This window comes from Leptonotus elevatus, chromosome 15 (assembly GCF_054856555.1).
Source record: "Leptonotus elevatus isolate MCC_2025b chromosome 15, RoL_Lele_1.0, whole genome shotgun sequence".
Lineage (NCBI taxonomy): Eukaryota > Metazoa > Chordata > Actinopteri > Syngnathiformes > Syngnathidae > Leptonotus > Leptonotus elevatus.
Window position 1 is genome coordinate 3789294 of NC_141253.1, and position 20800 is coordinate 3810093.

Sequence of the window (20800 nt, forward strand, 5' to 3'; positions counted from 1 at the left end):
CATTGCCGGCGGCATTTTCTCATCATGGCGTCACGCGGCGATGCCGTATAATTCGTTTAATCGTCATCATCCAGGTGCAGCGTGAGCGGCATGTCAAATTAGGCCGTAGACTCTTGGTATCCTTCACATCCATTTTCAAGAGTGCTTATCCTCACTGAATTGCTTCTTGGTGTTTTTTTTTCAGTGTTTTGAGCATTTAGTGACTCAAACAGTTGAGCTTTTTTCCAACGAATTAGCAAATACATGTTTACAAACCTATTATAACGTTCATGTTCCCGTAAACGTCAAAGACAAATCTTTAATGAACCTTTGGTTGACAAACCTTGGGTATGTGTGTGCCTTTTGAAGATATCAAGTACAATTTTTGTTTTTGTAAACATCAAAGAGAATTTAGTCTTCATTGACCTTGGATACTTTTTATGAACCCAATGTAGGGGATTTTGTAAACAAAGATGATTTAGTGGGAACAAACCACCTCGGTAAGCATCAAAGATAATTTTGAGTTTCGGCGCAAACTTTTGATGAACTCATTCACTGCCATTGACGCCTATATACGTCAAAAATTCATTTGAACTATTTTTTATTAGTTTAACATTTTTTTCCACTTTTGTTAACAAGAGTATGAAAACCTAGATTTTTTTATTGCATATTTAGAACAGATATAAAATGTGAGTTAACTAGCGAAGTCATGCGATTAATTACGATGACAAACGCCTCTTATTTTTAATTATCTTTTCTTTTTTAAATATTTTGTTAAAAGAAAAGATTATTAAAAATGAGATGCGTCAGGTGATTACATTTTATTATTGTAATTAATCGCATGGCTTCACTAGTTTCTCACAATTAATCACACATTTTACATCTGTTGTAAAATCTAGGTTTTCATACTCTTGTTAACAAAAGTGGGGAAAAAAATGTTACACTAATAGAAATAGTTCTAATGAATTTTTGACGTCTATAGCCGTCAATGGCAGTGAATGAGTTAACATCAAAGGCGATTTAGCCTTTACTGATCATAAGGGTTAGGGTTAGGGTTAGGGTTAACCCTAACCCAATTTGGGTTATTTTTGACCCAATTATTTTTAGAGTGTGACGTCTGTTTTGATGATTTGATCCAAATATCGATAAAATTGATATCAATAATGATCAATAATGATGGCTACTTTAGTTTCAGTTTCTCCTCATCGAACATTTCTCTGAACTCAGGGTTCATTTGGACTCTCCGGATTACTGTAGCCCACCCCCGGCGTCGACACCCTGCCCCTCCCCCCCCCCCCCCCCATCCTCACTGTCACCATCCTTGCCCCCGTCACAAGTGCGCAATCACTTGGTAATGGTGCTCGGGGCGGCCGGCAGGTGGTCGTCGCACAACTTATAAAATGCGGCGGCGGCGCCACGGAAGCCCCGGCGATGCGATGGCGGTGACGATGATGATGACGGAGCGCTCTTTTCGGCAGCGGCTCTTTTTCCTGCTCTCGAGCTTGTGCGTCCTCAAGGGAGACTGCAGATACATCGAGGTAGGACCGTCTTCAGTCCTCACTCACCATCATCATCATCATCATCATCATCATCAAAGATTGTCTCCTGTCCTTTGCCGTGTAGGACAACGACGTCCTAAAGGATGAATTCTATTCCTTCTTCAACTCTGAGCCGCGCAGGGAGACGGCGCAGGAGTTGATTATGTACCGGCGACCGCTGCGTGAGTTTTTCCACTTTTGATGACTTCCGCTTAGTTGTTTTTCAAATATTCATTTACAGTCTTCACTAAAGGAGAGCATGTTTTTGTGGTAGTAAAATAATTGTCACTCTTCAATTAGCCTGTATATTTTTGTAGAATACATTTTCATTGTAAATAAACCAATTATGTGTTTTCTGAACATATTTAGTTTTTGACAAATCTTCAAGTCTTTTCCTGTACATTCAATGTAATTTAAGTTTTAGCCTTAAATTCACTTTTATGTTTTTTTGTCAAATCAAAGACAATTTAGAATTTTCAATATAGATATATTCGAGACTGCTTTGTCATCGAAAAACCCGAGTAGGCTTTTTTTTTTCTTCAACAATTTTGACAAACCAAACAATTTTCAGTCTTGAATCAAACCAAGTTAAATGTTTTTGTAAATATGAAAGGCAGTTTAGTCTTGAATAAACAAATTGTGTTTTTAACATTTAACAATTTTCTTCACCTGTCAATTAACAATTAATGTTTGTGTTTTTGTAAACATCAAAGACACTTCAGAGTTTTCAATGACGACAGTTTTGTGTCATTGAGATTGTGTAGTCTTCAATAAACCAATTAGCAGTTTTTTTCAAATTTAGTCTTTTTTTCCCCATCAAAGATCATTTAGAATTTTCATCAAACCCAATGCGCATGTTTATTTTCAACAACAACAACAAAAAACATGACATTTTCGATTTTTCTATGAAGATCATTTGTCAACATGGACAGTTTAGTCTTCAATAAACCGATTATCCCCGGAAAAGCTAGTGAAGTGGTTGGGGAGAGGGAAGTCTGGTCTTGCCTGCTTAATCTGCTGCCCTCCCGACCCCCCGACCCCCCCGACCAAGGATAAGCAGAAGAAAATGGATGAATGGCTAAACCGATTATGTGTTTTTCCAAGACAATTTATAGTCTTAAAGCAAACCGAACATGTTTTTGTTGACATCTAAGACAATGTAACAGTCAATTAACAAATGATCTAAAAGAATATTCAAATCGAGAGGTTTCAAAAAAAACGAACGTCCACGTGCCTTCTCAGGTTGTGTGGACATGGTGTCGGTGGAGGGTCGCTTCACCTTCACGGCTGAGCATCCTCAACTCAGCTGCGCCGCCTTCTTCATGGCCGAGCCCGACGAGGTCGTCAGCGTCGAATACGACGGCGTCGACATCGACTGCCAAGCGGGAGACTTCATCACGGTGAGGCCATCGCCGCCACGGGAAATTGGATTTCAGGGCTGAGAGATGGAAATACAAGGAAAAAATGAGGACTAAAACAAGAAAAAATGCTAAATGCTAACGCTTAAAATTGGTGCGTAACAGCAGTGCCATGTTGCGGCAGATTCGACCTTAACTCATTCACTGCCGTTGACGGCTATAGACGTCCAAAATTCATTTGAACAATTTCTATTAGTTTCACTTTTTTCCCCCCACTTTTGTTAACAAGAGTATGAAAACTTAGACATTTAAAAAAAAAAAAAAATTATTTTATTTTTTAAAGAAAAGATTATTAAAAATTAGGGGCGCCAGGTGATTAAAATTTGTAATTGTAATTAATCACATGATTTCAATAGTTAACTCACGATTAATCACAAATGTTATCTGTTCTAAATGTACAATCATTTTCTCCTATGTTTTCATACTCTTGTTAACAAAAGTGAAAGAGAAAAAGTTAAACTAATAGAAATAGTTCAAATGAATTTTTGACGTCTATAGCCGTCAATGGCAGTGAATGAGTTAATCAAGATTTATATGTGCGCAATGTTTGGATCGTGTGTGCTATTACTTTGACATTGTATGAAGGCTGTAAATGTTGTTCTTGAACAATAAAAATGCTAAATGCTAACATATTAACCAGCACATGACAGCGGCGCCATTTTGCGACCACGATACAAAATCAGTAAATACACATGCATGCATCCCATCTTAACAATCCCCGTATGTGATCTTAAAGGTATTTGATGGCTGGGTGATGAAGGGGGAGAAGTTTCCCAGCTCGCAGGACCACCCGCTATCCCTGCGCGAGCGCTACGTGGACTACTGTGATCCCGCCACTTCCAGCAGCAGAAGCGTGCGCTCCTCGCAGAACGTGGCCATGATCTTCTTCCGCGTGCACAGCGCCGGCAGCGGCTTCACCGTCACATTCAGGAAGCTCGCCAACCCTTTCCGTAAGTGAATGCAACCCAAGTAGGGTGAATTTTGTGTCTGATAGTTAACTCTTTCACTGCCATTGACGGCTAGAGACGTCAAAAATTCATTTTAACGGTTTCTTTTAGTTTAACATCTTTTCCTACTTTTGCTAAGAAGAGTATGAAAACCTAGAAAAACATTATTGTAAATTTAGAACAAATATACAATTTGTGATGAATCGTTAGTTAACAAGTGAAGTCATGTGATTAATTACAATTAAAAAATGTAATCACCTGACAGGCCTAATTAAAAAAAATAAGGGGCATTTAATCATAATTAATCGCATGATAATTCTATATCTGTTATAAATGTACAATAAAAAAATCTAGGTTTTCATAAAAAATTTAAATTAAATGAAAAAAATGTTAAACTAATAGAAATTGTTCACATGAATTTTTGACGTCTATAGTCGTCAATGGCAGTGAATGAGTTAAAGTAGTAGCACACAAATTCAGAAAAACGTCCCTTTACTATGAGCTACTTCCCTTTTGTTTTGCTAACGAAAAATACAATACATTTCCTATGTTTGAAACAATGGATTGGAATATTCCAGAACCATTAATTTTCTGATATTTAAAAATAATAGCACACATGTTGCAAACACGGAAGCCATGTTCTTTTGTGGCGCTGCTACTACGCACCATATACTGTAAATGCTAAGCAATTAGCATTTTCTTGTTCTAATATAACAATCACGCTACGCTGAAAAAAAATGCTTTCAATGAACAAACTACACTCTTGAATGTTAGAATTGTGCATATTTCTTGTTTTAGAACAAGTTTGCCGTTTACATGTTAGCGTAATGATAAACCTGTCGCATTTGCCTCGTTGCAGCCTGCAATGTCATCTCACAGTCACCAGAGGGCACATTCACCATGGTGAGCCCACAGCAGCACAGAAACTGCAGCTTCTCCATTGTCTACCCGGTAGAGGTCGACATCTCGGAATTTTCCGCTTTAGGACTCCGCGGCAACTTCCCGAAGGTGAAGCAACACAAACAGAATGTCTGCCTCATCTCATACTAGTATGTTGCTTAAATTGGGATCAGACTGAAACTCAACATTTGTGGTACGGATAAAGCTGAAAAATGTTGCAATTTAGAATTTAATTTCCAGGGGACGTCAAATAGTCGAATTAATCATTGTATTGTATTGTACTGTATTTCCCATGGGAAGGTTTTTGGAACGTGTTTGACCATAAATGATAATTTTTTTATTAGCTCGTTTCATATTAAATAATAATAATAAAAAACGTTTTTAAATTTTTTTTTGCCCCACAACAATTATTTGTATACACTGTGTATTATGTACTTTCTTTAAAGGCTATTTATTTATAAAAAAAAATAATAATAATAATTGACATTACTTACACATACATTTTTTTCCCTTCAAATGTATTTTTCTTGTCTGGCTGGCATATTAAAACACATTTAAAACAACAATATATAGATAATATATATATTGCCCTGCGGAACATCCGTAAAAATTCTAGCAGGTTATTTTTTGTTGTTGTTTTAATGATTTTTTTAATGTACATTTATAAAAAAAAAATGTTTTAAACATTTTTTATTGTCCCATGGTTGTTGAAAATATTTAATTGAACTATTGCATATTGAGATTTTTTTTTTAATGTATTGTGTTTTTATGCAATGTCATATTGGGTGGATGGAAAAGTAGAAGTAAAAAAAAAAAAAAACAGGGACAGTGTAATCCATTCATACAGTACGTTTTGTTTCTCACTTATCCCCGCCCACCCCACCCCAGTGGCCCACGTTGGGTTGCGCGTCCGACTCCGAGGACATGGTGCAGCTTCTTGGGGGAAACGGTCTCGACACATCCAAGATGGTCCCCCTCACGGAGCTCTGCAGCTCCTCTGCCGGTCCGAGTGAGTACTGGCCATTTGTATCAGTCTTTCATTCTTTCTGTATGTTCTATATATAGTTTGGATGGATGGACTTTTTATAGAGTGTGCGAATGATCAACAATCAATATTTTCATAAATCGAGGGCCCTCACGTGAAATTTTGCTTCTTTGGGGCCCCCATGGTTTCGTGGGCCGACTTCTATTTTCTTCTCTTGTCATCCCCGCAGGCCACGTGAAGGTGGGCTGCGACAACACGGTGGTGCGAATGGTCTCCAGCGGCCGCTACGTCAACAAGGTGTCCTTCAGCTACCGCCTGCTGGACAGCCAGGAGCTGCAGCGGCTCCGGGTCAACAACGTGGAGGATTTCTGCCTGGCCAACTGACCTCTCTTCGTCTGTTACAACCAAAAAACAACAACAAAACATCAGTGAATATCATTGAAGACAAACTGTGTGTTATGTATATTTTGTTTGCCCCCCCCCCCCAACATCCATGCTGTTTGTTGAATAAAGTCGTTGTTGCTGCCTCTGTTGTGATTATCATTCTTGTGATGAACGGTGCTAAAGTGAATTTACTGTGAGAGTGATGCGTTGTTAAAAAAAAAAAATACATTAATTGCCATTTGTATACACATGCTTTTTTTTTTTTGTAATAAAACGACACTGCATGGCAAAGCAATTATTCGTCTTGTTTCTTGTTGAGAGAACATTTCTATGTTTCCACTTTACACATCCAATGGAGCTATGGCAACTGTAGTCATGGCGACCGGCCATGACACAAGCTGCCCCTCAATATGAAGCTCACACAACTTTTGAAAGTAAAAAAAAAAAAAATTATGCACAAAAACTCCCCTGGGGAAATAAATAAAAATAAATAAATAGACTTTATAGGATAAAGTTAAATTTCAAACTTTGTAGTTACTTGTGCCATATTTATACAAGAACAGGTTTTACAGGTTATGATTGGCTGGTTGCGTTATTTATTTATTTATCTATTTTTAAATTATAATTACATTTATTTGGGCAGGGTTCTGTAGCAGATAATTATTTTTATTATTTAACAATTATTGGCCCTCGGTTCAGTCTTAAATTTTTTTTTTATTAGGGCATAGTGGCATTTTTTGAACAAAATGTGTCCGACATCAACACATCGTGCTCGTTTCTTTGAATGCTAATTAGTGCTAAGCTAATGCCCTCATACAGTCCTTCGGGTCGAGTTGTCATCTGCGCTGACGACAAATGAAACCTCCTGCCCCCAAACAACCCCCACCAATCTCACCCTGTCTGCCGCGGGCAAAACAGCAGACGCTATTTGGAGGAATGATGGTTGCTTTGTGTCAAAAAAGGCTAGGTGCTTTATCTTTGACACACACCTGCAGCCTTTTTTTGGGGGGGGGGGGGTGATAGCATGTGTGCGCGTATACACTTGAGCTCGATGTAACTACGTCCACCAAGGATGTACTTCCCCTTCACCTGCCCAAAAAACTTTGTTCATGCTAAGGAAGTTAGCTGTTAGCATGTTGGTGTCTTAATGCACATTTTTAGACTCCTTTGGACTCTTTTTCGCAAATCTGTCGATTTAAGATGACTGCTACCATCTGCTCGTCTCAATCAAAGCCAATCAAGTGAACAAGGAGCATTTGAGTTTAAAAGAATCCCACGTTATTTATTTTTGCCTGGAAAACGTCATCACCTATCATGAGATGACAAAGTGCAAATACATTTTCTGGATATTACGCCTCGTCGATAGTGTCGGATTCGCTGCCTGAGGCGGGAAAACGTCTGCGAGGGTCCGACGCGAGTGGACGCAGGTGGTCCGTGCGTCACGCTGACTGGGAGGAGGGTCGCTTCCCGAAAAGCGAAGCAGTCGGTCGTCCTCCCCTTGTCAAAAATGGCCGCTAGCGTGCGAGGGGTGTGAGGTTCGCACCAGCTCAGAAACGCAGATGTGCTTTCACACTTCACATTTCAAATCAAATAAAAGTTTTTGGTGTGTTTATTATTGCAACGTCTGGGTCATGGCGAATGTGGAATTTGTTGGATGAAGGCATGGGTAGTTTTTTTGTAGCCTGTGCTATTCAATAAAATAAAATAAAATCGTTTTCCACCAATCCAGGATGAAGCACTTCCTCAATGAAAGATGAAATGTGGTTAAATTAAATGGAAATCCTTCAAATAACTACTTGCGCATTTTCCTCAATAGATAGACGGATAGACTATTTCTTGTAGTCCTAACTTAAAACATCTTTATAGCAAAGCAGCTAGTAAGCTAGCTATTCTAGCTAGCTCCCTCTACAAAGCAGATAGATACTGTACCTGTTGACTATAAATCAATCTTATCTATCAATCTAAAAAGCTAGCTAGATATAGCAGCTAGCTAACTAGCTTGCCGGATAGCTAGTTTTAGACTACAATGTATATGTATATATGTAGTGTAGCACTGTTAGCCATAAAAGCCATGATATAAAATATCTAAAAAATATAGATACTAATGTAAAAATACTTTTGTACACACTATATATATATATATATATATATATACTTTAAAAATGTATAAATAATAATAATAATAACATAATAATAATAATAATAATAGAAGAATGATCCAATTTATGTACATTTCATGCAAACGAGAGTCATTTAAGGCCAACGGATGGCAAAATGTTTTGCCACGATTTATGGAGCATCTGAGCGTTAACGGGCATGATGTAAAAGGAAAGGGAAATCATCACATTTATTGACAACAGTGCGATACAACAATTCACGTGTTCTTCCACGACAAGGATGTACAGTGTGGTTAAAAAAAGGAACGTCTACTTGGTTTTCTTCTTCTTCTTCTGCTGCTCCTGGAAGAAGTCGTTGCAGGCGACCGTGAGCGCCGCCACCAGCACCACAAACTCGTTGAAGTCCACCTCGTTGTCTTTGTTGGAGTCCAGGTCGCTCATGATCTTCTCCACCAGCAGTGGATCCTTTTGCGACTGAAACAAATAAATAAATAAATAAATAAATAAATCACACCAAGCTTAAAGATTTGTGTTATTTATAATTTCCTGCCAAGTGCAAAAACGCATACATTTTTTAAAAATTATATTACTTTTTTTTTTTTTTTTTTTTTTTTTACATTAATGTGATCTAAATATGAATCACTATGTTTTTGATGCATCTAAGATTTAAATGCAACAAAACAAGACTATCCCTGCACTCAAGGTCTGCAATCACATATGATTGCCCCGCGGGCCTGCAATGACATCATGGCAGCATCTATATATGGAGGTGATGTGGGCCCCCAATGACACGGATGATGTGCCAGCACCTGAGGCTTCCATTCACATGCGGGATGATAACAAGAAAACAATTCTTTTAAAAAAAATCATATCTGCGGTCATCAGCCCTTCCAGACGACTGTCTCAAACACAGGAAGTGCTGTTTGCTATCGCACAGGCTCGGGGGTTGGGGGGGGGGGCTGATGATTGGACGACTTCATCTGCCCACAAGGTCAAATGATGCCTCCAAGATGGCGACGGGGCCTTGTTAGCTTCAGGGGCCATTTTCCATGCTAGCTCTTCTCCTCAAAATCCCAGCAGACTTTGGGCAAGAGTCAACTAGAATATGGTGGGGGGGGGGGGGGGGGGGTGGACAAAATATTAGATCTACAAACACATATAATAAACTCCTTGTTTGCTGTATAGCTCTCTGAAAAGTGACCAAACTTCTTAGCTGTACCTAATGAAGTAAATAAAAAAAAAGCGCAATGATGGTGGAAACGTTACCGTAAGGAAGTCTGTGAGCTCGGTGTGAAGCAGCTGCTTAAGCTCGCCCTTGTTCAGTTTGTACTTGTCCCCGTCGTGGCCCGAATAGTTGTAGAAGACGGCGATCAGCGCGTCCATGGCGCCCTCCAGCTGGCTCGGCATCCTGCTGACCCAATGAAGCGGAGGATGACAAAGAAGAAGATGGAAGAGGAGCGCAGCGGTCCTACCTGTGTGCAGAGGTGTCCAGGTGTGGCGGCTCACTTGTTTGTCAGAAAGTGAAGCACGAACAAGAGATTTGGAGAAGGCGTTTGGGGGGAGTCCGCCCTACGGGGGTAATTAATTCCACAGGCGAGGGCGTCCATAGCGACCGTCTTCCTTTTCCAGCCGTGCACTTGGAAAACAAAACATGTGCTGATGTGACCCTGCCGCCCTCCCCCAAGGGTGCAAGGCGCAGGATGGAGCCTGCATCACGCCGGTGTTTCCACGATCTCCCGGGAGGCCGTGCGAGAGGGGGGGGGGGGGGGGGGTTGATACGCCGCTAAGCGCGGGATGTGAGCTGAGTCACACAGTTCGAGGTGACTGAGGGAGGATTTGAACCCTAGGGTTCCCTAGTCGGAGGCTGCACATTCAGGTCTAGAAAGTAAAAGCCCTGCCGCAGTTCAACTTTAGCCGCAGGCGCTTCTACTCAACCAGCAGGCAAATGAGCTCCCCGGGAGCCGGTTGAGACTTGGATCCCCCCCCCCCCCCCCTCTGTTTCTAGTCCAAGGTCTGTTTTAACCAGGATACTACTATGAGTGCTCGTTGCGGAATCACTGCGAAGATCACACTCAGATGATTCAGTTCGTTCACTGATCACCAGAAACGCATTTGTGGTTCACTGAATCGAGTGGCAGAATTGGACAATCGAGTTCACCGACTCGCCTAACACTGCAGAGCCAGAGAATTTGATTCAACGACTCGTAGGAGCAGAATCCCCAGAAACACCGTAAGACTTGAACGATCAACTTCGCAGACTTAATGTCAGACCAGGATTGACCAGAAAACGACAATTTGACTCACTGACTACCGTTGGCGGATTCCCCAGGAACACCCCAGATTGAACGATATGATTCACTTAACGGACTCACTTAGATGATTCGACTCAAACTAGATTCATCATAAACACAGCGAACGCAGATAATTCCGTTCACAGACTCAAGTTAGTACCAACATCGTAAATGCTACCGACTTAACGATGATATGATTCACCGACTTGAGTGCATCTCCTAATTCGGAAACACGGCAGACTGTCGATTTAAGCTCGTTGACTCAAGGTCACTGGAAACATCACTAACTCAGACAGATGAATGGGTCACCTGACTCAAATTAGCGAGCGCGAGGGCAACACATCAGACTCGGATGAGTTAGTTCACAGACTCAAGTTAGTAGACCCACCATGAACTCTGTAGACTGTTGACTGACTCAATAAAGTCGATTTGGGCAACTTGATTCACTGACTTACACCCTTCGATTCAGATACTTAATTTAACGGACTCAGTGGCAATACGCCAGACTTGGACAATTAGGTTTACAGACTCAGATGATTCGAGTCACTGACTCAAGTTAGCAGACTCACTGAAATCAATAAACACAAACCCTTCAAGTTCACAAACTCGTTTAGCAGACTTAAGGAAATACTGTCGATTTGGACAATTCTGTCTACAGACTCAAATGATTTTGGAAACCCCTTTTCTTCCATTTTCGAATTGTTAATGATTCGAACGACTCCCGTCTTCGACTTGCAGCGACTTGTTCCTTTCCGCCTTGCCGGCGTGTCACGAAATCCCGTGAGTTTCCTTGCAACCTACGGGTTTATTTTTAGCCACGCTGGTTTTCGTCCTTCTATCATTTCCCTGACATAACTGCCGCCGACCAGAATAGCAGTTGGCCCCCTAAAGAGAAGATCCCCGCGGGACAACCTTTCTTCCACTTGTAGCCGCGACAAGTTTTCCATTTGTTAACTTGACGAAAGCCTTGCAGCAGCAGCGGCGGCGGGACCCGTGGGGGAATAGAGGCAAACATCATGAAATGGTTCTAATGGTTTTGTCGCTGAGATAAATTTAAATACCGGGGACAAAAGAGATCAACAGCGTCTTTAAGGGCTGCTGGGCGGACTATACATCACTTTGAGACCACCGGCAGCCATCCTTGGGGCTCACTGCAGCATCCTCAAGGTTGTTGCAAAGACAACATCCTCGATACGTCTTTGCCCCGAGAGAGAGAGAATGAGCACGTGTGGTATAATCCATTAGTGTGTGACATAACGCATATGGTAGACTACATAAATATCCATCCATCCATTTTCTGTACCGCTTGTCCTCACAAGGGTCACGGGGGTTGCTGGAGCCTATCCCAGCTGGCTTCGGGCAGTAGGCGGGGTACACACCCTGAACTGGTTGCCAGCCAATCGCAGGGCACACAGAGACGAACAACCATACTCACAATCACACCTATGGACAATTTGGAGTGTCCAATTCACCTGCCATGCATGTTTTTGGAAAGTGGGAGGAAACCGGAGTACCCGGAGAAAACCCGCGCAAGCACGGGGAGAACATGCAAACTCCACCCAGGAAGGCCGAAGCCCGGACTTGATCTCACAACCTTTGCACTGGGAGGCGGACGTGCTAACCAGTCAGCCACCGTGCCGCCCCTACATAAATATATTTCTGTAAATATACATATACAGTAGAGACATTTGGACATGGTCGAATCACTGTGTTGAGCTCTACTGCCCTCTACTGGGCTCATTGGAGACAACACAGTGCGCTGACCACTTCACCTCCAATTTGAAATCAGGTTTTCCATCAAAATCTAATAATTGAAAAAAAAAAAATGTGTCTGCGTTGGTATAATGCGTCTCAAGTCATTTGAGCTCACTGCGCGGTTTCCTTGGCAACCCACACTGCAGCTAAAGGGCACTAAGGAAATCAAACAACAACAAGGATTATGACGTCCGATTATTCATGGTGGGAACAAACACAAACACGACAAAACAAAAAAACACTCAGAGCGGACACCAACTGAGAGGAAGTGCTATTGACTTCCCTTTTGACAACCTCTCTGTGATTAATGAGCATCCACGAGGCGTGTGTGCGTGAGACGCATTAACCCGCGTACTCCCGACAAGACCTTTGGTCATGCTCTGACCTTCTGGTTAGCAGTTAGTATACGCAACGCGGGTCAAGTGAAATAGCAATTGGACAAAAATCTTGAGGAAGTGTTACCTTTGAAAGACCCCTGGAAAAAAGCCATAATGAGCCTAACCTTTGACCCAAGATGGCTGACTTCCTGTGGTTTTACAGGCATGGCTTTATGAAGATATTGTTGTGGGTCTTTTCATGATATAGCTATTAAATTTCAAACTTTCTAGGACAAGTTTGTCTTTGAGGGAGGCCTGGAAATGGCCAAAATGAACCTAAATTGTCTACTTTGACCCAAAATGGCTGACTTCTTGTGTCTTTTCAGGCATGGCTTGTTTAAGTTGACCATTAATGATATTCATTTTGCTATCATGAAAAAATAAAGCCGCTGTTCTTGTCGAATGGAACGACTAAATGGGGAAGAAATGAGGTGCGTCTGTGGGTCCCGAGCGCTGGCTGCCATCCTTGTGCCCATGAAAAGGGGTCTTTACAGAGCGCCCTCTTTCAAAGCGGAGTGAGGGGGGGGGGGGGGGGGTGCGTGGGAGGTGGGGCTTGAACATACATAAAAGCTTTAGACTGTCGGGCTATCCAAGTTGGCACAGCCTCACCAGACGATTTGCTGCCGATGTTCTGTCCAGCCGAGGCGGCTTCATCCCGGATGTCGGGGGCGAGCGACGCAACAGGGGGCCGCCCCGAGTCCAGTTTGGCCCTTCAGCCGGCCTGGGACTACCTGCGCCAGAACCACCGCGACCTCCTGAGGAGCCCGTTGTTTCCGGTGGCGCTCTCCGTCTCCACCTACTTCTTCCTGGTGGGGGTCTATACCGTGCTGGACCTGCTGGCACCCGCCTGGCCCAGCGTCAACCGCTACCGGCTGCACCCGGACAGACCTGTCACCTGGCCCGGAATCGGGACTACGCTGGGCGTCACCGTCTACAACCACCTGTTGTACGTTTTCCCCGCCGCCGCGGGCCAGTGGCTGTGGAGGCCGCCCACGCCGCTACCCCGCCAGGCGCCCACCTTCTGGGAGTTCTCCCTCGGGATCCTTGGCTGCTTGGTGGTCTTCGACTTCCAGTATTACATCTGGCACCTGCTGCATCACCGCGTCCCCTGGCTGTACCGCACCTTCCACGCCGTGCACCATGAATACCGGCGCCCGTTTAGCCTGGTCACGCAATACCTGTCTGGCTGGGAGCTGGTCAGCGTGGGCATCTGGGCCACGGTGGACCCGGTTCTGCTGCGGTGTCACTGCCTCACCACTTGGGGCTTTATGGTCTTCAACGTCTACGTGTCCACCGAGGACCACTGCGGCTACGACTTTCCGTGGTCCACGCACAACTTGGTGCCTTTCGGCCTCTGGGGGGGCGCGCCCAAGCACGACGCCCACCACCGGTGGCCCGCCACCAATTTTGCCCCTTTCTTTTTCCACTGGGACCGGCTGGGGGGGACCCACATGGTGCCGCCGAACGACGGACACGACTTCGAAGGCGATTCCAAGGACTAACAAGTCATTTTTGTACCTCCTCATGATGCGGAACATTCCCTTTCCCCTTCAATTTTTTGGAAACCTTAGAAAGGAAGTACAGTTTGTTCTTGACCCTGGTAGTTCACTTTTTTTTTTATTATGACCTTTTGTTGTAGAGTGAATACGTTACATATCCACCTGCAATAGGTGAAAACATTCAAATTTGTTATACTTCAATTTCACCCACATGGTTTATATAAATATTAAATAAAACTTGTAAATATATTTTATCATAGACAAAAAAAAAACTGCAAGCATTCTAAGAATGGATTAGAAGGTATTGCATATTGTAAAAACCCATACAAATTTGTGCAAACATTTTAAAAGGAACCTCGACTGTAATGACAAGTTTGCTCTGTATTATTTATTTGGCTTTTACTAACATAACTATGACATTCATTTTTCAAAAATCATTTCCAGTTTATTACATTTTATAGAAACTTTATTTGGACGTACGGAGGCTTACCTTGCTTTCTTTATAGCAGTTTCACATTTACATCTCTACGCACTGAATGCGTTGCCACGTAAATTACAATGGCGGCGTGCGTCCAAGTAAAGTTTTCTACAAAATTTATTAAACTGGAAATGATTTATGAAAAATGTATCTCATAGTTATGTTAGTAACAGCCAAATAAATAATATAAAGGAAATTTGTCATTACAGTCGGGGTTCCTTTTAAACGAGTGTGCCTCAGACCTCCCACCACTAGATGGCTTTAGTTTCCTTACAGTAGAAGGACAGTTTCCTATGAAAAAACCTAAACAAAAAACACATTTGGTGGGTCTAGAACGGATTAATTGCATTTCCCTTCATTTCAGTGGGGAAACATGACTTGACTGTTTTGATTTGATGTATTTCTAGTAAACATGACACTGTGGACCATCATGCACAGTTTTCAACTGCTCCACTGCTCCGTTTTTGTTATTATGGCGCTTTCTCAGGTTCATTTCCATTCACGGGAAAGAAAAGTCGAAATAAAACCAATAAGTGCACTTACTTGACAGCCGTGTCTTTACATTGAGCGAATCTCAGCGAGCCGGCGGGTTTGCGTGTGATGTCGGCCACGCTCGCTCATTCTCTTTCCTTGCCGGCTCCTGGTCTCGAATGAATGGCGGTCTTTTAGCAGCAGTCCCCGGTAAGGGCGCGTGGCCCGCAATGCTAATGGCTCTGCGCTTACAAGGAATTTTCAATTAAAGTGAAATGTTCCCAAACTTATTTTCCATTAATGTTACCTAACTTATAGCTACAAAACAATTGAAAGAAAAAAATGTAACCTTTTTGATTAATTTCCTAAAAAAAAGAAAATTGCACTTAATTGTACTTTTAAAGTTGAATAAAAATGGCACCTAAACAAATGTCTGAACAGTTGTAAAAAGTTAAATCCGTAGGCAGTTAACGTATGAATTGTACTGAAAAGTTGATATAAATACAACTTAACTCTACTTAATAGGCAAAGGCTTACTGTCTGTGGCGTCACCTACTCGCCTGGGAATATAAATAATGACGAGCTATCTATTTATACATCCATTTTAGCATGCTAACTAGCTAGCTACAGTAGCACTATCTATCTCTCTATCTCACTATCTGCTATTGTGGTAGACATGAACCCAAGTAGCTCACAATTGTGCCGGATAATCACTCATGAGAACTAAGGCACTCAAACAGGTTTTTATATTGTATGGTAAAAAGCAATTTAATCGTTCTCAGTCTGCACGTTTTCAACAATGATCAAAATCAGCTAAATGTATTTAAGAAACAAATCTCCAGGTTCTCTCCACAGAGGCTTTTAAAACAACAATTACTGGAGCAAATGAAAACAAGTTTGAATGCTAGCTCGTCTGCCTTCCCTGTGACTCATCACGAAGGAGGAAACGGCGGAACCGGTTTGGCGTGATTTGTGCTTTACGAGAGGCCACGTCTGTCGCAAGAGGTCATGTTTATTTTAGCAGCAATGATGCAAAACGCGGACGCTGGTCAGAGCCGCCCCCCCCCCCCCCCCCCCCCCCCCCCCCCCCCCGCCGTCGCAGCTCAGTGGCCTTTAAAATGAGCAAAACGGGAAGTTGAAAACATTTCGAAATGATCAGCGCAGGAACTACGCCATACGTCGAAGTATGTAAAGCCTGCGGTCCAAAAGGACAGTTGATGTTACGACACCCAAAAATATATGCAACCGTACGCAGGTATGCAAGACGTATAACCACATATCCGTTTTGCGTTAAACATGCACACCGCTAAAGTACTGTTGTTCGAAGCTTTGTTAATTGGGTGCTTGCCAAGGTAAACACACAAAGACCCACAATAAGGGTGTGGGGGGGGGGGGCCTTCATGCAGGTAACAAAAACCTGCAGAACCACCTTGAAAGTGAACTTGGTTCTATAAAATGTAAAATATTGATGATTTTTGTCTTGTTCTTGTGTACACTGGGAGGACTTTTGACCCCTCTTGCTTTTTTTTTCTTCTAATTCTAGCACTGAACACTACTATTTCTGAGAAATCATACTAAAACGGCTCTTTTGTCGTTAAGCAACCCCACAGTAACCTCTTGCCATAGAATAGTCAGAATAGAAATATGATTACGAGAGATGACACTGCTCATGCACGGATGAATCATTAACCTGCTATGCAGACACGGCCAACTTGACAAAAGGGCAACGCAGTCAGAGATGCTGGTTGACTCCAAAATTACTCAAAAAAATAATAATACTCATCTGCATAGGAAATAATTGAAATAAAAGTTCCCGTTTTCAAGTCAACCCTTTTTAACAAAAGGCCAAACTGCGTAAGACACATTAAGGCCTCTCTGGTCACTTCCCCAAGCAGGTGCTATTTTTACAATAGCATCTGCTTGGTCAAAGCTATTTGCTAGTAATTCATAGTTCACGGTAGCATGTATCATACTTGGTGGTAAAGTTCCACTTGCAGTTCTCTCGTTATCATCGCACACCTCTTTACCTTTTTTGTTTTCCTTTTCTCAGGTCAACGGCGAACTGTCTTGCATCACGTGCTTGGCTTTGGTTTGACGTTGTTAGCTTAGAAGTTAATCATCTCCTCGCTTTCTTCTTATCAACTGCAGGGAATGTACACTTGTAAGACAAGAAATTAGGAACACGTTGAGAAATATAATTTCCTTTTTTTTTTTTTGATACACATTTATATTAGAGTTGTGGTCAGGTTTAATGTGACTCGCAAACAACACAGCAGTGAACAACAAAAAGTAACAGGACACTTGGCAACAGTCATGTCCCTCATACAGGCCAGCTTCACCTGACACAGGTCACATTTCATCACGGACCCTGGAAATGGGGCGGGGGGGGGGGGGGCATGTTTCCTTTTGACATTATGCTAGAAGAATTTCTACAAGTGGAAAGGTGCGGATCAATCAATCGGATAAAAAATATTTTGCACATACACGTGAGGTGCAGGTACTATTTTTTGTCCATTTGGCCTTGACATCTACATGTGCTACTGTAGCATCTGTAACTGCGTGACTTTTATGGACTCTTGCTACTTGCTCACAACAGCCATGGCATTAATTTAACATAACAGGGATGATCAAAATAATCGTCGAAACCTTACGCCAGGTAAAGTGCCGGCAAACCTGGACGCAGCGGGGCTCAAAACTCACAGTCTGGGGTTGACGTTAATGTCGTTAAGACTGTGGCCGTTGAAGCTGTTCACCAGGAAAAGACCATCCTGTGCCGGGTTGCTGGAGGTTAGATCAGCACAGGACACTTTTCTCTGTTGAACCGTTTCTTAAATCGGGCAAGGACAAGACTGGGCCAGCCATGGGGGAAAGCCGCATTCCGGGAATTCCAGGCCGGCAGCGTCACCACGTGGATTGCGGTCGTTGAAAAGAACGGTCATCTTGCTGGGTTTTAGCATTTATTTACAAAACAATTTAACACTAAAAAGAGGTTAAAAACACTTTGAAAGTCTTTGGGGGGAATTCCCAATCCGGCTGGACGGACTACAACCTAAAAGCAGCTTGCATCGCATTAAAAAGTCCATCCTTGGCGGAGGTATCCGTCCACCCGTCCGCTAGCACGAGCTGCTCTGCGTATTCCCCGAGTCCGACACGTACAACTTGCCCTTGCGCGAGTACTTCATGGAGCTGAAGGACACCCGCATGCGTTCCACCGTCCGGCTGCTACGGCACAGCAGCGTGTTCTTGACGTGCTGGCGGAAGTCGTCGGACACGAAGTAGTAGATGAAAGGGTCCAGCACGCTGTTGAGGCTGGCCAGGCACAGCGTGGCGATGTAGAAGCCGTAGCCGTTGTCTGCCAGCCCGTCCTTGAGCAGAGAGTAGTGCAGCACGAGCATGATGTTGCTGGGGACGAAGCACACCAGGAAGGTGAGCAGCACCAGCGCGATCAGCACCACCGCCCTCCGCCGGTTCTTGGCGGCGGCGCCGCCGGCGCTGCCCATACCGCGGCCGAGCGCCCGCAGGAGCAGAACGTAGGCCACCACGATGACGACGCAGGGCGCCAGGAACACCACCGTGCCCATCAGGATGAAGTAGAAGTAAGGCAGGCGCACGGACGCGAAGGGGTCAAGGGGGTCGAGGATGACGCTGACGTCGTGGCAGGTGGTGATGGCGGGCTCGCGCAGCCGAGCCGTGTGCTGGTACAGGTAGAGCGGCGTGGTGGTGAGCCAGATGAAAACCCAGATGGCGACGCACACGCCCACCGCCACCTTATTGTTCTTGCGCTGCTGGGAAAGCGGGTGCGCCACCGCCCAGTAGCGCTGCACGCTGAGGCAGGCGATAAACAAAATGGAGCAGTACATGTTGCCGTAGAAGAAGCCCACCAGGACCTTGCACAGCCCCTCGCCGTACGTCCAGTCGTTGCCGGCGAGGTGGTAGGCGATCTTGAGCGGCGTCCAGATGACGAAGAGAAGGTCGGCCAGGGCCAGGTTGGCCATGTAGATGGACGACGGGTGCTTCTTCTTGGTGCGGAACAGGAACACCCAGATGGCCATGGCGTTGGCGGGGAGACCCACCACGAACACCACGATGTAGACGATCGGCAGGAAGACGGTGGTCAGGCCGCTTTGAAGGGTCTCCGAGGTGGCGCGGTCCACCACCACCAGGTCCGAGGACTGGGGGTCTTTGTGGCCGATGAAGCCGCGGCCCTTTCCTGCGAAAAAAAAAAAAAAAAAAAAACTTGACCAAAATGAACACACATGCTAACGTTAGCCTAGCCTTACAGTGAAAACGCTCTGCATTCATGAATTCACACAAGGGTTACAATAGCTTTGGATTTTAAATGATAGTTTTTAAATTAGTTCAGACTTTTTTTTTAATATTAAATTTGTTATAAAAAAAAGTTCGTTGATAGGGTTTGTTGCTTTCCTTTTAGTTTATTTTTTGGATTTATTGAGTGAAGTCACAATAAGTATTGTATATAATAAAGTAAATAAAACGGTTTCAGTTATCTATCTTTTTTTAAGCACTCATGTTTTCTTTTATTTCATCAATTTTTTTCCTTCAATTTTGGGTTTTTGTGTTAGTATCCAGGGGGATACTTTACGTTTATTGTTACAAAACAGTGTTTGCGTTTGCTCGTATTATTCATTATAAGCGTGACCATAGTGCTGATTGTTGTTACCTTTTTTATTTATTTATGTTTTTTGTACTCCTGTGCAATTTCAGTATTATGACTCGAATTTAAGTATTTGTATACAAATGTGAGTTTTTACAAGTGCTTACAAAACCCTTTTAGGCGAGCACTCTTAAATGTTAACAATTTGAAAGCCTAAAGTGATTAAAGTAAATGTTCCGTGGCTCGTGGGCTTGTTGAAACAAACGCTTTTAACTCGTGAACGTTAATATTTGGTTGTATTCAAATTGCGGACGAGCCTCGTCCCAACCGCAAAAATTTGCACACACGACAAGGCCCGATGAAGGTGACAGAAGCCGAGGTTGGAGCACCGAACTCGGTCAAAAGTTAAGTGATGTATCATGTATCGATGAGTACTTAGTGGAGTTTTTGTTTCTTTCCTTCCCCAAGACAACACAGTCAAAAAGTGACTTTAAGCATGAAATAAATGACCGGGTGAATCAAAAACTAATGGGAGTGAGTTTGTAAAAACTTACCTGCGCCATTCACGGCCCAAAAGTGACACAAGACGATCAAGATGAGCGGCAGAAAGTGTGTAGGCTCCATTTTTTTCCTCCTTCCTTTTAATTTGGGCTCCGTCCACTAGCTGGGTCCTCTCTCTGTTCTGCTTTCGTCCGTGTGTTGTGTCCGCGCCCAGATACCGCGACCTTTAACATAAACATCCACTAACTCGTCCTCCGCCACCCCCGCTACTACCTTCAAGCTTGCCGGCCACGCCCCGAGACTACCTTGGTGGCAGAGCCTGAGGGGCGTGGTGACGTCATCAACGAGTCGCCCAGCCGGTTGCTCCTTTTGATGGCGTCACCATGATGGGAAAATATATATTCGTTCTTGAAATGACTTAATTAGTCAAAAAATCGGTATGGTTTTACATCTTTTTATTTTATGGCATCTGTTTCAGCTCTCGTGACATTTGTATGACGTACTTCTTTCTCTCGCAAATTAATAAAATGTATACATTTCCCAAA

General features: G+C 43.3%; 4 protein-coding genes across 7 annotated transcripts; 2 read left to right on the forward strand and 2 right to left on the reverse strand.

The window, feature by feature from the left end:
- Nucleotides 1-1332: 1332 nt before the first annotated feature.
- On the forward strand, nt 1333-6446 carry LOC147161610 (corticotropin-releasing hormone-binding protein-like). The gene is made up of 7 exons (XM_086097008.1): nt 1333-1517; nt 1603-1699; nt 2760-2917; nt 3672-3885; nt 4742-4890; nt 5671-5791; nt 5997-6446. Exons 1-7 carry the CDS (start codon nt 1380-1382, stop codon nt 6149-6151), a joined length of 1032 nt encoding a protein of 343 aa, XP_085953134.1. The 5' UTR covers nt 1333-1379; the 3' UTR covers nt 6152-6446.
- s100z (S100 calcium binding protein Z) lies at nt 2600-15469 on the reverse strand. Of its 4 annotated transcripts, none has more exons than XM_086097011.1 (6): nt 15212-15469; nt 9741-9904; nt 9535-9679; nt 8582-8742; nt 5922-6162; nt 2600-2955 (listed from the first exon to the last, which is right to left on the reverse strand). In XM_086097011.1, exons 3-5 carry the CDS (start codon nt 9673-9675, stop codon nt 6117-6119), a joined length of 348 nt encoding a protein of 115 aa, XP_085953137.1. In that variant the 5' UTR covers nt 9676-9679; nt 9741-9904; nt 15212-15469; the 3' UTR covers nt 2600-2955; nt 5922-6116. The 4 variants fall into 4 exon arrangements, with proteins under 4 accessions (XP_085953137.1, XP_085953136.1, XP_085953138.1 ...); XM_086097010.1 differs by having other exon boundaries at nt 9535-9676; nt 15212-15463; XM_086097012.1 differs by lacking the exon at nt 9741-9904 and having other exon boundaries at nt 9535-9676.
- On the forward strand, nt 13269-14845 carry LOC147161612 (cholesterol 25-hydroxylase-like protein 2). Its single transcript, XM_086097063.1, has one exon. It carries the CDS (start codon nt 13318-13320, stop codon nt 14191-14193), a length of 876 nt encoding a protein of 291 aa, XP_085953189.1. The 5' UTR covers nt 13269-13317; the 3' UTR covers nt 14194-14845.
- A 1166-nt stretch (nt 15470-16635) lies between the features above and the next one.
- On the reverse strand, nt 16636-20566 carry f2rl1.2 (coagulation factor II (thrombin) receptor-like 1, tandem duplicate 2). Its single transcript, XM_086097752.1, has 2 exons — nt 20309-20566; nt 16636-19349 (listed from the first exon to the last, which is right to left on the reverse strand). Exons 1-2 carry the CDS (start codon nt 20376-20378, stop codon nt 18253-18255), a joined length of 1167 nt encoding a protein of 388 aa, XP_085953878.1. The 5' UTR covers nt 20379-20566; the 3' UTR covers nt 16636-18252.
- Between the last annotated feature and the right edge of the window lie 234 nt (nt 20567-20800).

Bases quoted from the DNA above. Each gene is read 5' to 3' on its own strand.
- f2rl1.2 (XM_086097752.1), bottom strand. From the start codon at position 20,378: ATGGAGCCTACACACTTTCTGCCGCTCATCTTGATCGTCTTGTGTCAC. The intron at 19,350-20,308 runs GTAAGTTTTTAC...TTTTTTTCGCAG, and splicing joins TTGGGCCGTGAATGGCGCAG to GAAAGGGCCGCGGCTTCATC.
- LOC147161612 (XM_086097063.1), top strand. From the start codon at position 13,318: ATGTTCTGTCCAGCCGAGGCGGCTTCATCCCGGATGTCGGGGGCGAGC.
- LOC147161610 (XM_086097008.1), top strand. From the start codon at position 1,380: ATGCGGCGGCGGCGCCACGGAAGCCCCGGCGATGCGATGGCGGTGACG. The intron at 2,918-3,671 runs GTGAGGCCATCG...GTGATCTTAAAG, and splicing joins AAGCGGGAGACTTCATCACG to GTATTTGATGGCTGGGTGAT. The intron at 4,891-5,670 runs GTGAAGCAACAC...ACCCCACCCCAG, and splicing joins TCCGCGGCAACTTCCCGAAG to TGGCCCACGTTGGGTTGCGC.
- s100z (XM_086097012.1), bottom strand. From the start codon at position 9,675: ATGCCGAGCCAGCTGGAGGGCGCCATGGACGCGCTGATCGCCGTCTTC. The intron at 8,743-9,534 runs GTAACGTTTCCA...TATTTGTTTCAG, and splicing joins AGCTCACAGACTTCCTTACG to TCGCAAAAGGATCCACTGCT. The intron at 6,163-8,581 runs GTAGACGTTCCT...TGGTTGTAACAG, and splicing joins AAGAAGAAGAAGAAAACCAA to ACGAAGAGAGGTCAGTTGGC.